The sequence below is a fragment of the Heliangelus exortis genome, chromosome 9, assembly GCF_036169615.1.
Source record: "Heliangelus exortis chromosome 9, bHelExo1.hap1, whole genome shotgun sequence".
Classification (NCBI taxonomy): Eukaryota; Metazoa; Chordata; class Aves; order Apodiformes; family Trochilidae; genus Heliangelus; species Heliangelus exortis.
This window is the reverse complement of record NC_092430.1, coordinates 1,722,803-1,735,420: the sequence shown is the minus strand read 5'-3', so window position 1 is coordinate 1,735,420 and position 12,618 is coordinate 1,722,803. Positions and strand designations below refer to the sequence as shown.

The window sequence follows — 12,618 nt, the reverse complement described above, 5'->3', positions numbered from 1 at the left end:
GATAGCACTTGCCTCTGACAGCTTGCTCTGCTCCCAGCCATTCCTGCATCCCCTGATTGCACCCTGGTTGCACTGCAGGATGAGCTGAGATGGAGTTGCCTATCTTAGCAGCACACTTTGCTGCTCTTCAAAGCCAGATTTCCAGAGCCAAGGCAGGGTAGTGCCTAATTTAGTGGCTAAAGTCTGTGGCAAACGAAACTAATGGCAGATTTCAGAAGGGCAGCTTGCCCTCCCTTCTCACCTCCCTGCTTTTCACCATTGTGCTCTGGGCAGAGCTGTGTGCTGCACTGAGCCAAGCTTCTGTCTCTCTGGTGCTTCCTCCATGAGGCCCTTCTTAAACCCAGTACATGAACTGGGGAAAGAAGCCTGAGCTTGAACTTCTTGGACTGTCTGCTCTCCTCCTCCCTTCTCTTGTTACTTCTTTTTTCTTGTGTTTGGAAAGAGTAGCAAGAGCACAGCTCCAGACCATAATACACAGTGTTATGGTAATATGATTTCCAGTAAAATGGTTTGCATTGTCCATTTTTCAGGGAAAAGGGGAAAAAGAAGCACTGTGGTTCCACCATGCTTGTGAGTAGTCAGCTCCAGCTTTAATGGAAGTCAAAAACCTGTGTGCTTATAGGTCCTGATAGGATGATGGGGTCTGCAAGAAGGCTCCTGAGAATAAACTCTCCCTTCTTGAGTGCTCAGCAGCATCCTGGTACTGTGGAGAGCTCTGGGACAACCACCCCAGGGTGGCCCATGAATAAGTGTTGTACATGCAGCTCCCCTCCCTTGAGGCTGACTGAGCTTCTGGTCCCCTCCCAGCACCCAAATAGCCTCTCAAGAGGCTCTGACTCTGTAAGTCCTTCAGTTTTGTTTTCAGGTGTGCTGAGCTCTTTATGTCTTGCTTGCAGAGGACCAGCTTGGCAATCCCTGCTCTCCAGAAGTGAGCCCTTTTTGTTTCTTCACAGGTGGGTTTGGTAGGAAGGGAAGGTGTCTGATCTGTGCCTTGGCTCACAGTCAGAGGTGGGGACTGGGATGTGCTGCCTGCACTGAGCTCCTCAGGATGCTGCTGCCCGGGTGTTCAGCTGGGGGAAAAAGCCTCTCTCCTTTCAGAGACACATCGGCAGCATTAAAAACTGCACAGCCTGGATCCAAACACCCCACCCACACAGAGCTGCAGCAGCAGCTGCTTCTCCAGGCTGCTGGAGGAGGTTCAGCCCGTGGAGCAGGAGGGTCAGGGCCAGCAAAGCCCCGGTGGGTCAGGTCCGGGGCGAGGAGGCTGTCTCCTCCCTGCCTCTCTGTGTGGATCCTTGAGAGGGAAGGTGGGGCTGGGTGCAGTTCAGGCTATCTCGGGGTGTTGCTGGCACAGCTTGCCCAGTGCGACCCTGCTACTAAGAAATCAAAGGTGTCACTCCCTCTCCCCACGCCCAGCCTGCCCGGGTACCTCTCCCGCAGCCCCGGCTCAGGCACGTAGCCCTGCACCCATCCCGGGCTCAGGCAGCTATCGGGGGCAGAACCAGGGGCGTATCTGGGCTGCCCACAGCCTGGGCCCCGTGCCACGGGCAGGGAACGCCTGGTCTGGAAAGCCACAGGCCAGGAATTTGCTTTATCGGGGCATTGCTCTGCTTTGCAGATTAGCTGTGAAGGACATTGGCTTCTGCCAGCAAATACTCGCTGCTGATACATTGCAGAGAAGCTAAAGGGATACAAATAATCTGTTTGGGGCTGCGGAGAAGCTGGGCAGGGAAATCTGCTGAGAGCAAGAATGGAGATGTGGGACTCTGTCCCAGGCACCAGCAGCTGGCAGGGTGGGAGTGGAGCCCCCCAGGGAAGCAGCTGGCTGCCCCCATCATCAGTGCTTTCCAAGACAGATTTTCAGCCTTAGTCTTTAGATGACATTTCACTCACTTAGCTCCTTGTCAGGCTCCTTTATTATCATTATCCTTTCCTCCTGATCTTTTTGCATAGCTTCAGATGGTCCTGGAGCATGAGCAGTATCAGAACCGCCTGCAGCTCCTGCAGCAGCAAAAGATGTTCCCGGTGCTTGGTGCCGAGCAGGGGAGGTCTGGTGGCTTGGCAGGGAGCAGGGTCTGGCTGCTTCTGGTCCAGGCTCAGCTCCAAGCACGGTGCCCGGTGCCTTTTCACACCCCCAGCAGAACGGCGCTGAAATCGGAGCCACTTTGAACGGTGAGGGGAGAGCCTGCAGTGTTGTCCACGAAAACAGAGGCATACTGCCCAGCCTGGAGGGGAGAGAGAGAGAGATTAACGGGCATGGGTCACCTCCTTCAAGCACCAGGCAGAGCCTGGCAGAGCAAAGGAGGTGGCTGACCCCTGTGTACAGCAGCTGAGGGCTGGAGGGGCTGCTCAGCCCCCTGCCCTCCGGGGAAAGGATGAGAGGGAGGCCAATAGGATGGGCATGTCCAGACCTCAGCCCCGTGTGACATTCGGGGCTGGAGCTGGGCTGAGAAACAGACTCACAGCCCAGCCTTGGAGCTGGGACCACAGGAAGCACCTTCCTGCTGGCACAGTCCCAAGCAGAGGTGGCACCACTAACCTGCAGGTAAAGGACTCCGGTGACAGAGATGGTGAAAAGGTCACCACCACTCTCCAGCCTGGACACTGCCTCCAAATTGCTGTGGAAGAGGGAGGATGGTGCTGGGGAGAGAGTGTGTGTCTCTCCTTCCTTTGGGGGTGCTGGGGTACTTTATCCCTCCCAGGCACGGGGTCCATCTCCTCTCCTGACTTTCCCCTGCCCTACCTGTTGTGCCGGCAGCGGCTCTGCACGCAGATCAGTACCCGAAGCCGATTCCCCCGCCCCTTCCTCCGCTGTGCTCTGCACACTGGGACAGAGGAGAGGGTTAAAGCTGGCCCAGAAGTCCCGGGCAGGGACACGGGGAGTTATCCAAGGGCTCACCGATGTGCAGCTTGGCCGTGAAGGTGTAATACCCAGACACCGGGGCCGTGTACTTCCCAGTGGTCAGGTTCAGGCCGGAGCCCCGGTGGAAGATCGCCTCCCTCTCCGGCTGGGGATGGAAAGAGGTTTGGGTTAGAGAACCTGGTAGGTGGATGCCACGGGCAGCAAGGTGCTGCAGACGGGAAGGGGAAGCAGGCTGAGCACTCACGATGGAGTAGAGCTGCAGCTCCTGTGGCACTCTCTTCTCCACTGAGATGTTTTCCCGTGTCTGGCAGCGGAAGGCTGCTTCCACACGGCGATGGGACCCGGCCTGTTGGTTGCCTCCCCTGCTCTCCTCCTTTTCCCGACACCCTTTCCAGGCCTTCCTGCACATCTTCACCTGCTCCTTCACCATGCCTGACCCGAAAAGCCGACCAGGAGTTGGCTTTAGGATGGAACCCTGGCTTTTCCCGGCCTCAAGATGAGACGGTGCCTGGCCCAGCCCCTCGGTGCCTCATCCCTACCGGCCCCTGCTCCTGCCCTGGGGTCCCTGCCAGCGTCCCCTTACTGCAGCGTGCCCCGGACCTGGTGGGTACCTTTCAGCAGGAGCTGCAGCTCCCTCAGCAGCTCTTCCAGCGCGGCGGGGGCCCCGGGCACACCGATTCGCAAAGCAGCCTCGGGTGAGTTTCCTGGCGATTGGCCGGGGGCTGGTGCTGTCATCCCAGCCCTGCCCCGTCCGCGGTTGCCGTCGGTTCTCCCGGCGCTCCCGGCCAGCAGCATCCAAGCCTGGCGGGGGTCCACACCGCCGGCCCGGGGGTCGCGTCCCCCCCCGGGCTCCCCGCGTCCCATCCCCGCTGTCCTCCCCGCGGCTGTTCCCGCGCCCGGGGAGCCGGTGCCGGCTACGGCACAGAGGAGAGCCAGGCAGAGCCCCGGCAGCCGCATCCCGTCGCCGTTACCGGGAGGGCGGCCCTGGCCCCGCCTCGGGGCTCACGAAGGCGCCGTGGGGCCCGCCCCGCTCCCGAGGGGAGCCCCAAGCGGGTCCCCCTCTGCGGGACGCAGGGAGCCCCCCCGCACGGCCCCTGGGGAGCAGTGCAGAGCTCCAGGAGCAGGGAACGCTCCCGCAGCCCGGGGGTCTCCATCCCACACACCCCCCACAGAGCTCCTCGGCGTGCGTGGTTAATGCCGTAATAATAATAATAATAATAATAATAATAATAATAATAATAATAATAATAATAGTAATAATAATAATAATAATAATAATTAATAACGTGACACAGAGCTGATAAACTATCAAACACTGCTGGCAGATCTGTGCCATCCCTGTAACGGTGGTGGCACTGGCTGTCAAGGAAGCATTGCCTTGTGCTGTCCCCACCCAGGTTATCCTGTCTGCTGGGTACCAGCAAGGACAGGGAACACTGCCTGGCTCTGTCCCAGCACCAGGAGCCACCCAGCTGCCAGCTGCTTCATAATGACCCCTTGGATCACTTCCCAGGGGACTGTGCTGTCCATCCCAGGAAAGAAACCAGGATGGTTGCAGGCCACTCTGCCACCCGAGGACACAAAGCATCCAAAAGCTGGGTTAGCCCTTTATCTCCTGTCATTCTGCTGGAGCAGGTCTGACATGTCAGTGTGGGCCAGAAAGGTGCCAGAGAGCTATGAGTCTCAGGGAGAAGAGATTCTCTCAGTGCCTCTCATATTTCTCCATACTGGATGTCAGCATCATGGGGAAAGGGCACCAGGCAGCAAAGCCAGGCCCATATGGGATGGGCCACACTTTGGGAGGCCTTAAACTACTCTAAAAGCTTTTATGTTTTGAAGAGGAAAAAACCAAAGCCAAACTAAAAGGAAGCACTAGCCAAAGTGTGTCTATAAGGAGAAGTTTAATCCTGGTGGTTGGGGTGTGCTACAGGCTCCCAATGCCCTAAGCAGCCTGGCAGAGGGGCTTCCATCCCCTCCTCCTCCTCTGCCCCACCTGCAGAGCTGAGCCAACAGCAGGAAGAGATGTGAGAGGGGGGAAAGCAGCTGTGCAGGAGGAAACACTGCACTCTGAGCTCTCCTACCACCCGTGGTCCCCCTGGAAAGCCTCTGTCCACTTGGAGGTGTCCATGAAGATGGAGGAAGAGCTGTGGAAGAGCCAGAGGCACGGCAGGGAGCCTTCCCGTGTCCAGAGGTCCTTGGAGCAGTCGTACACCTCCATCTCCACCCGGTAGTCCCCATCCATGCCCTTCCAGTGGCCACCCGTGACGAAGAGCCGGTCGCCCAGTGGCACCATCCCCCCGTTCTCGTGGAGGGTGTGCAGCAGCTGCACCTGTGCAAGGAGCAAGGTGAGAGGCACGAAGACATCCCACCCCCCCCCCCACCCCGAGACCTCCCGCTCCCACAGTGGAGGACGTTGACCCCCTGGGTGCATCCCTCCCACCCCATCTTCTCAGTGAGGCTTGGAGGCTCCTGGGGCCATGTCTTGCTTTTAGCAGCATCCCCATGTTGTGCCTGATCAGGAGCAAGGTTGGGGCTGCTGCAGGGAGTCTGGAGGGCAGGAGGGACAGGCAGGATTTTGCTGGACTGCAGAGGCAGAAGCCCTGCACACCCTGCAGGGGGGTGGCACTGGAAAAGGGAGGTCCTGTGGGCTTCTGCAGTGTGAACACTGCTTAAAATCAGTAACATGGTGTGAAAGTCATGCTCCTAGTGCAGGTGTGACAGTGCAGCAGTGAAGGAAGGACTGGGGCATCTCTGGCTCTGCAGGGGTTAAGAGAGCCAGGGGACTAGTGGGGTGAGGAGAGAGAGGGTGCTGGCACCCGCTGGGGAGGGGTTGTAGGGTGGTTGTAGGGTGCTACCAGGGAGGAAACAGCTGCCCCGCCTCCCTGGGAGGGTGAAGGTGCCCAGTCCTGCATCCATCTACCTTCTGCCAGATGTTGGCCTCTGGGTTGTACACGTGGACCTTCTTGGTGTTGTCACCGATGAGGTAGATGAGGCCATGCAGTGTGGCACAGCGAGGTGCTGAGAGGTACTTGGGGATGAAGGGGGATGTGATCACACTCCACAGATCTGCAAGGAGCAGCCATTAGCAGCACATTCCACCCTTGGCTCTTGAAGCAGCTGCCAGCGACCAAAAAAAGCATTGCCAAGCATGTGGCTGTGTAAGGGGGAGTTTGAAAAGGAGGGGACAGAGAGGCCAGGCAGGGTGGCATCTGTGGTCTCCATCCCACACAGGACTCTTGTATTAAAAAAAAAAATAAAATAAATGGGAGGGGTTATTGTTTGTAGTAGTGATGTGGAGTGGGGGAGACCACCGCAGGTTGCAGAGGCTGCCCCAGGAGGTGGAATTTTGTTTCCCCAGGGGGTGGAGCAGGGTTTTGTTTCTCCAAGGCAAGCAGCCTCCCCCCATCCCTCTGCCCCAGGCATCTTCTGGGCTGTGCTGCCAGCTCACAGCCATCGCCAGCACCTGGTGACATCCCCCTGGAGCACGCCTGGGGGCACAGGACGTCACCTGCCTCGGGATGCCCTCAGTCCTGCTCCCCGGGAAGGTGTCGCTGGGGTGTGGGAGCGGGGCCAGCTCTCACCTTGGACGGGGTTGTAGCACTGGAGGGTGAGGGCGTTGTACTTGACGGCGCAGGAGCCCACCAGGTAGAGCTTCCCCGAGCAGCCGGCAGCCGCGAAATTGCTCACGTACTTGGGGGCTGGGCTGATGGCACACCAGCTCTTGTTGTAGGGGTCGTAACGCTCCACCTCCACGGCATCCACCGTTGTCCCTGCAGGGCGGGGGGATGCTGCAGCCACCCCGCTGCTCTGGGACACCCGTGGGCCCTGGCAGTACCCGGGGGGTCGTGGGGCTCTTACCCCCGATGACGTAGATCTCGCCGTTGAGGACGGTGCTGGTGTGGTTTGTCCGGGCTCTCAACATGGAAGCGATGCCCTTCCAGGCACCTTCCTTGGGGCAGAAGCACCAGGCCTGTGTCGTTGACCACGTGTCGTTCTGAGAACCACGGGAGCCACCTGGAGAGGGAGGGTTCAGGGGGTGCAGCCCTTGCCAGGGCTGAACCCAGCCCAGGGATGGGCTTTGCTCAGAGAGGAGGGCAGCCCCTGGCTCCATCCCAGCATCCCATACCCACATCTTTGTTCCACATTCTCCATCCCCACTCCTTGGGGACACCCTGCCTTGCACCAGCAGCCTCAGCACCTACCTGTGACGTACACATTGTTGTTCAGAGCCACCAGGGAAAAGCCCCACTTGTTGTAATCAGGGAAATCGGGCAGAGCCATCCATCTTCCTGAAACCCAGCAGGGCCAATCAATGACAGTGTCCCCCCAGACAGCAATGATGCAACCAGCTCTGTTCCCCTCTCCCTCATGCCCCTCCTGACACCAGATCATTTGGCAAGAAGCAGTTTTGGGGTAGATGGAGGGTTGATTAACGTGCAGGGGGGAGAAGGGATGTGCTTGCCCCCTCCCTGCTGTGGGCACTTACTGCTTTTGGGGTTGTAGAAGGCAAAGTTCCTGGGAGCAGCTGGCATCTCTATCCCCCCATCCTCATCCTCACTCTCCTCCAGCACTCGGCCGCCAACCACCACCAGCACCTCCTCCAGCTTTGGTGGTGGGGTCCCTGGGTTCTTCCAGGCTCCAGCACTGCCCCGCCCCTGGTGGAGAGGTGGGACCCTCAGGCTCGAAGCTGAGCTTCAACTTCCCAGCTCGGGGGGGGGAAATAAGTACCCACCATGGCGAAGGATCGAGTGACAAGGGCCTTGCTGGCATCTGAGTCGCGGACGAGGGGCTCAGTGGCTAGCAGGTTCTGCAGGTACTGGTCGGGCAGTGAGACAAGGTGGGCCAGCTCCAGCAGTTCAGGCAGGAACTGGGCTCGGGGCCCCGGGTCGTGTCGGACCCAGCGCAGCACAGCCTCGGCCAGGCTCTGTTCCTCCTGCACCTGCAGCTGGTCATTGGAGAGGTAAAGAGCCAACCTCTCCTTAGAGAGCTGAAGGAACTCCTCCTCCCGAGAGACAGCTTCAAAGTTCTCCTTCAGGAAAGCCCAGGCCTTGGAGGAGACCTCGGGGCAGCCGTGGCTCTCACCAAACTCACAGATCCCCAGGCAGTTGGAGGCATCCATCTGCTGCCGGAGGTAGCGGCTGCAGACCTTCTGGATGGTGGGGAAGTGGAGCTGGCTGGAGGTTCTCATCAGCCCCTCCACGTTGCCCTGGTTGATGGTCACCTTCCCCGTGTAGGCAAAGTCCAGCAGCACCTCCAGAGCGCTGGGGTCGACCTCCTTCAGCTCCACCCGTGCCGCGATGCTCTCGGCAAAGTCACCCGAGAACATGGCGTGGAAGTAGTGGCTGCAGAGGGCCAGGACGCCGCGGTGGCAGGGGAACTCCTGCCCGCCTGCCACCAGCGTGACATCCGCCAGCTTGGGGTTGGCACGCAGCCGCTGCAGACCCTCCAGCACGCCCTGGGCGTGGGAAGGTAAGCAGAAGTCAAAGTCATCCACATTCCTCACCATGGTGCTGGGGATGGCCGCGGGGCCCCGCCGTCAGACAAAGCCTGAGCAGAGCGAGGCAAGGATGTCCCTGCCAGGAAAAGGCAATGCCGGATCCCTCTCCCTCACCGCTCCCCAGAACAACCGCCCCTTCCCAGCACCTCCTTTACAGCAGAGGTGCTCCCTGGAGACCCCCCTGCCTCCCGGATTCCACAGGTGGCCTGGATTTCTCCTCCCCGCGCCCGGAGCGGGAGCTGCCACCGATTTTTCAGGGCTGGGGATGGTTTGAGGACCGGGCTGAGCCTCACTCCGGCTCGCTCCCCCCCCCCTCCACTCTCACCTGTGCTCTGCAGCCCTCGGCCAGCCCCCCGGGAGGGAAGTAGCCGCGGTCCCCGCGCTGGGCAGGGACACTCCTGCGCGACACGGGATCCAGCCGGGACAGGAGGGGACAACACGCTATTTTTAGGCAGCACCGGGACACCGCTCCCTGCTCTTAAAGGCAACGCACGGGCAGAGCCGCCCATCCCCGTCGCCCCGCGGCTCTGCTCTTTCCGAAAGCCTCTCCGGGGCCAGCCGGGCACCGCAAGCCTGGAGGAAAGGCTCCCATCCACAATCCGCTCCCTTCACCCCATCGGTCACCGGGGATCCCCGCGATGTCCCTCCTCTGCCACCCCCGGCTGCGCTGCCGGGTGTTAAATATAGGATGTTATCTCACTCCCCGGCGGCCACACACAGCCGGCAGCAGCCGCCTCACCGCGGGGAGTCGGGGGCCGAGGCACCGATCCCACGGGTGCCGGTGGGGTGCAGCCATGGCCAGGCGGTCGCTCTTCACCCTAAAGCTTTCCTTCCCTCCCTCCCTCCCTCCCTCCCTCCCTCCCTCCCTCCCTCCCTCCCTCCCTCCCTCCCTCCCTCCCTCCTTTCCTCTCTCCCTCCCTCCCTCTCTCTCTCCCCGGCAAGCATCGCCCAGCTCAGGCAGAAGCGAAAAGGGTTTTTTTATTGCAGCCCGCGGCTTTCAAGCAGCCCTCCGCCCTCCCCGCCAGCGGGCATCACTCCTCCAAACTGAAGATCTCGGCTTCCTTCTCTTTCCAGAAGGCGAAGCTGCGGTCGATGTAGCGGCAGATCTCCTCCCCGTCTCCCCAGGCCTCCTCCTGCTGGCGAGCCAAGCTTTGTGGGGATCCGAAATACCGCGCTTTGATGTCGTCGAATCCGTCCAGCCAGCTTCGCCGGCCGGAGGCGATTTCCTCGGTGACGGCTCGGTGGAAGGAGCGGACCGCCGGCCACCCGTGCCGGCCCAGCTGCTCGAAGACCTCGAAGCAGAGGAGGTGGCGGCCGCGGCGCTCCTCGGGGGGCAGCTCCTGCTCCAGGATGCGGAAATACCCCAGCATGAAGAGCTCCAGCGACAGGCTCTCGTAGTCGGCCGGCTCCCCGTTGGGCTTGGCCACGAACTGCTCCGGGGAGAGCGGGGCGCAGCGGGCAGCGGGCGGCGGCGGGGGTCGGCGGGACGCCGCGTCCCTCCAGCCGCCCAGAAGCCGCTGGATGGCCGCTCTCTGCCGCACCAGCCGGGCAGCCACCCCCGCCCCGGCCCCCGTTGCCTTGCGGGGGTCCCCGGCGGCCGGCGGAGAGGGCCCGTAGGCGGATCGTTTCCAGTGGCTCAGGAAGAGCATCACGATCCGCTCCTTCCTCAGGCTGCCCCACTCCGGCCCCAACCCCGGCCTCGGCCCGAGCCCCGGCCCCGGGGAGCCGCCGCCTTCGGAAAACGCCTCCTCGCAGCTGATGCCCGAGTCGCTGGCAGCCTCCGTCCCGCTACCCCCGGCCACCTTCCCCTCCGCCGCCCCCCACGGCGGCTCGAAGGCGTCGCGGAGGCTGCGGACGCAGACCCCGCACTGCCGGATCTCCCGCTGCGCCAGGCTGCCCCCCGGCTCCCGGGGCTGCCAGACGGCGGCCACGACGGGGGTAGTGGCCGCGGCGGGGGAGGCGACCCGCGGCCCCTCGGCGTGGGCCAGCAGCGCGGCCAGGCTGCTGACGGCCCCCGCCAGACGGCCACACCAGTGGGGCAGGGGCTGCCCGGGGGCAGGCGGGGGGCTGCGTACGGTGATGTTGAGCAGCGGGGCGGGCAGGAGGGCCCGCAGCTCCCGCGCCAGGCGCCGCAGCTCGCCCTGGTACGCCTCGCCCCGCCGCCGAAGCCTCAGGCTCTCTACCGCCCGCTCCAGCTGCTGCAGGTCCGCTTCGGTCAGCAGCTCCCCGAAGGGGCCCAGCACGGCTTGGCGAGAGGGGGAGAAGTGCCAGGACCCCGCGTCCTGCGATAAAGGCGCCGTGACTGTCCCCCCCCGGGCCGGCAGCCTGCTCCCCCCTCCCCACCTCCCCGTCCCCTCCGTACCTGGCCGCCCGCCGAGGGCTCGTCCGCCGGATGCGCCCGCAGCCGTCGCACCATCACCTGCCGCTTCCACTCGGGGATGAGGCGTCCCCGCTCGTCGTGCGTGGGCACCAGGGAGTCGACGTCTTCGTCCAGGGGGTACGGCCCGGGGGGTTCCGTCGGCTTCGGAGCCCCATCCTGCGCGGCAGAGTCACGGGGGGGGCTACGGGAGGGGGCGGCAGCCGAGGGGACGAGCCGAGGGCCGCGGGCGTAGCCAGCGACCTACCGCATGGGCGAAGAAAGGCGCCGGGATCCTGGCCCGCGGAGAGGGTTTGCGGAGCTTCAGCTCCGCCTGCACGGACCTGCCGGGCTCCATCCCCCGCCGGGCCGCGTGGTTGCCGGGGATAGAGGCGCAGGCCTCCTCCTGGAGGAGGGCAGGCAAGGGGAGACGATGGACCCGACACCCCCGGCGCCCCCCAGGCATCCTCATGCCCCGTGAGGATGTATGGCACATCACCCCCACATCCTTGCAGAGAACACTCTCCAGGGAACACCCATGGGTGGATGCTTCCTTCGGAATATGAGACAGAGCCGTATGGCCCCCGCTGCCCCCCTCTCCCCACCGGGGACACCGCAGGGCCCTCCTCGCAGCAGAGGACTGAGCTTGGGGCCACCCCCGCTGCTCCCAGCCCTTCTTCTTCGGGCATCCCGTGTCCCTGACCCACCCACCCCGCTTTCCCCAGCGGATGGGGATGCTCCTTGACTCCAGCAGAGCCTTACCTGCAGTGGAGGGCTGGGCTGCTGAGCCTCCCCTCTGAGTGTCGGAGGATGGGTCCTGCCCTGCCCAGACAAAAGGTGGGTGCAAAGCCCCCCCAAAGCCCCGCACAGGAAGCAGGAGGGGAGGCCAGAGAGTCGGGACCCTGAGGAGGGCAGGGGCTGCAGCAGCAGTGCTGGGGCCAGGCAGAGAGCACAGTGAGCATCCCATTAATATTTTATAGGGGCATCGAGTGGCAGCACCAGGGCTCAGTGGCTGGCACTAGTGCCAAGCCTGGAAACAGTGGCTCGGTGTTTGTCCCCGCTCCTCTGGCCAGCAGAGAATGTCCCTGTTCTCTGCTGAGGATGGTCGTGGCACCTGCCCCACACACAGCCAGGCCAGGTTTTGGTGCCAGAGGAAGCATTTTGCACCGGCTGGCACAGAGGACAGGTAAGAGCAGCGGGGCATCTTCAGCAGAGGGACCAGCAGCACTGCTGCCCTGGCATCTGTTACCAATATTCAGCCTCATCTGTGTCTCTTCCCTCCACCACCATCCATTATATATGGCCAGGATGGATTAGCAGGGCTCAGTTACACGTGAGAAATTCCATCGAGGGGCTGGAATAGAATCAAGAAGCAGCAGATCAAAGCCTTTAAATACCAATCACCTGGGGAGTATCCATTACAGATCCAGCCCCTCCAGTCCTCCCTGGCTCCAGCAGAGGCTGGCACCCGGCACAGATGGGCTCCCGTGGGAGGAGGATGAATGGACATAACCCTGCACTGGCAGGGCAGCTGGCACTGGGCTGGCACTGGGTGGGCACTGGGCGGGCACTGGGCAGCACAACGCTCTGCAATATTGATGGGGAAGTAGGACAAAGCACAGGAACCTGCTCTGGGACTGGAGGCACCACCCAGAGGTGAGCCTGCTCCAGGGCCAGAGCTTTGCAGCTGTGCCCCAGGTGGGATTTTGCTGCAAGCCCTCTGAGGGTTGGCTCTTTCTCTGTTGTTACGATCCGAGTTATTATTTGTATTTTGTTGGCGAGGAAATTTCAGCCACTACTCACAGACGACGCGTGAATTTACAAAAACAACCAGGCTTTATGATTTAAACAAGTTAAAAGGATTTATCTAGGATTCATACAATTAGTTACTTTGGAGAGAAG

At 61.8% G+C, this 12,618-nt stretch overlaps 3 protein-coding genes across 6 annotated transcripts; all 3 read right to left on the bottom strand.

Annotated features, from left to right (window-relative positions):
• Positions 1–1,898: 1,898 nt before the first annotated feature.
• LOC139799472 (erythroferrone-like) lies at positions 1,899–4,009 on the bottom strand. Its single transcript, XM_071751520.1, has 6 exons — positions 3,475–4,009; positions 3,108–3,295; positions 2,900–3,008; positions 2,744–2,825; positions 2,540–2,618; positions 1,899–2,225 (listed from the first exon to the last, which is right to left on the bottom strand). The coding sequence occupies exons 1-6, from the start codon at positions 3,818–3,820 to the stop codon at positions 2,127–2,129; spliced, it is 903 nt and encodes a 300-aa protein (XP_071607621.1). The 5' UTR covers positions 3,821–4,009; the 3' UTR covers positions 1,899–2,126.
• A 736-nt stretch (positions 4,010–4,745) lies between these two features.
• On the bottom strand, positions 4,746–8,961 carry KLHL30 (kelch like family member 30). 4 transcript variants are annotated; one of them, XM_071751610.1, is made up of 8 exons: positions 8,686–8,957; positions 7,596–8,410; positions 7,350–7,518; positions 7,066–7,152; positions 6,722–6,877; positions 6,445–6,633; positions 5,784–5,929; positions 4,746–5,192 (listed from the first exon to the last, which is right to left on the bottom strand). In XM_071751610.1, exons 2-8 carry the CDS (start codon positions 8,367–8,369, stop codon positions 4,941–4,943), a joined length of 1,773 nt encoding a protein of 590 aa, XP_071607711.1. In that variant the 5' UTR covers positions 8,370–8,410; positions 8,686–8,957; the 3' UTR covers positions 4,746–4,940. The 4 variants fall into 4 exon arrangements, with proteins under 4 accessions (XP_071607711.1, XP_071607710.1, XP_071607713.1 ...); XM_071751609.1 differs by having other exon boundaries at positions 7,596–8,436; positions 8,686–8,956; XM_071751612.1 differs by having other exon boundaries at positions 7,596–8,205; positions 8,686–8,953.
• A 381-nt stretch (positions 8,962–9,342) lies between these two features.
• Positions 9,343–11,405, bottom strand: ESPNL (espin like). Its single transcript, XM_071752758.1, has 3 exons — positions 11,322–11,405; positions 10,723–10,980; positions 9,343–10,642 (listed from the first exon to the last, which is right to left on the bottom strand). Exons 1-3 carry the CDS (start codon positions 11,403–11,405, stop codon positions 9,392–9,394), a joined length of 1,593 nt encoding a protein of 530 aa, XP_071608859.1. The 3' UTR covers positions 9,343–9,391.
• Positions 11,406–12,618: the final 1,213 nt, after the last annotated feature.

Bases quoted from the DNA above. Each gene is read 5' to 3' on its own strand.
- LOC139799472 (XM_071751520.1), bottom strand. From the start codon at position 3,820: ATGCGGCTGCCGGGGCTCTGCCTGGCTCTCCTCTGTGCCGTAGCCGGC. The intron at 3,296-3,474 runs GTACCCACCAGG...TTTTCGGGTCAG, and splicing joins GCTGCAGCTCCTGCTGAAAG to GCATGGTGAAGGAGCAGGTG. The intron at 2,826-2,899 runs GTGAGCCCTTGG...CCTCTGTCCCAG, and splicing joins CACGGCCAAGCTGCACATCG to TGTGCAGAGCACAGCGGAGG.
- KLHL30 (XM_071751610.1), bottom strand. From the start codon at position 8,369: ATGGTGAGGAATGTGGATGACTTTGACTTCTGCTTACCTTCCCACGCC. The intron at 7,153-7,349 runs GTAAGTGCCCAC...GCTGGGTTTCAG, and splicing joins CTTCTACAACCCCAAAAGCA to GAAGATGGATGGCTCTGCCC. The intron at 6,634-6,721 runs GTAAGAGCCCCA...CCCGCCCTGCAG, and splicing joins CGAGATCTACGTCATCGGGG to GGACAACGGTGGATGCCGTG.
- ESPNL (XM_071752758.1), bottom strand. From the start codon at position 11,405: ATGCCCGAAGAAGAAGGGCTGGGAGCAGCGGGGGTGGCCCCAAGCTCA. The intron at 10,981-11,321 runs GTGGGGAGAGGG...CCCATGCGGTAG, and splicing joins AGGGCCCTGCGGTGTCCCCG to GTCGCTGGCTACGCCCGCGG. The intron at 10,643-10,722 runs GTACGGAGGGGA...CCTTTATCGCAG, and splicing joins AGCCCTCGGCGGGCGGCCAG to GACGCGGGGTCCTGGCACTT.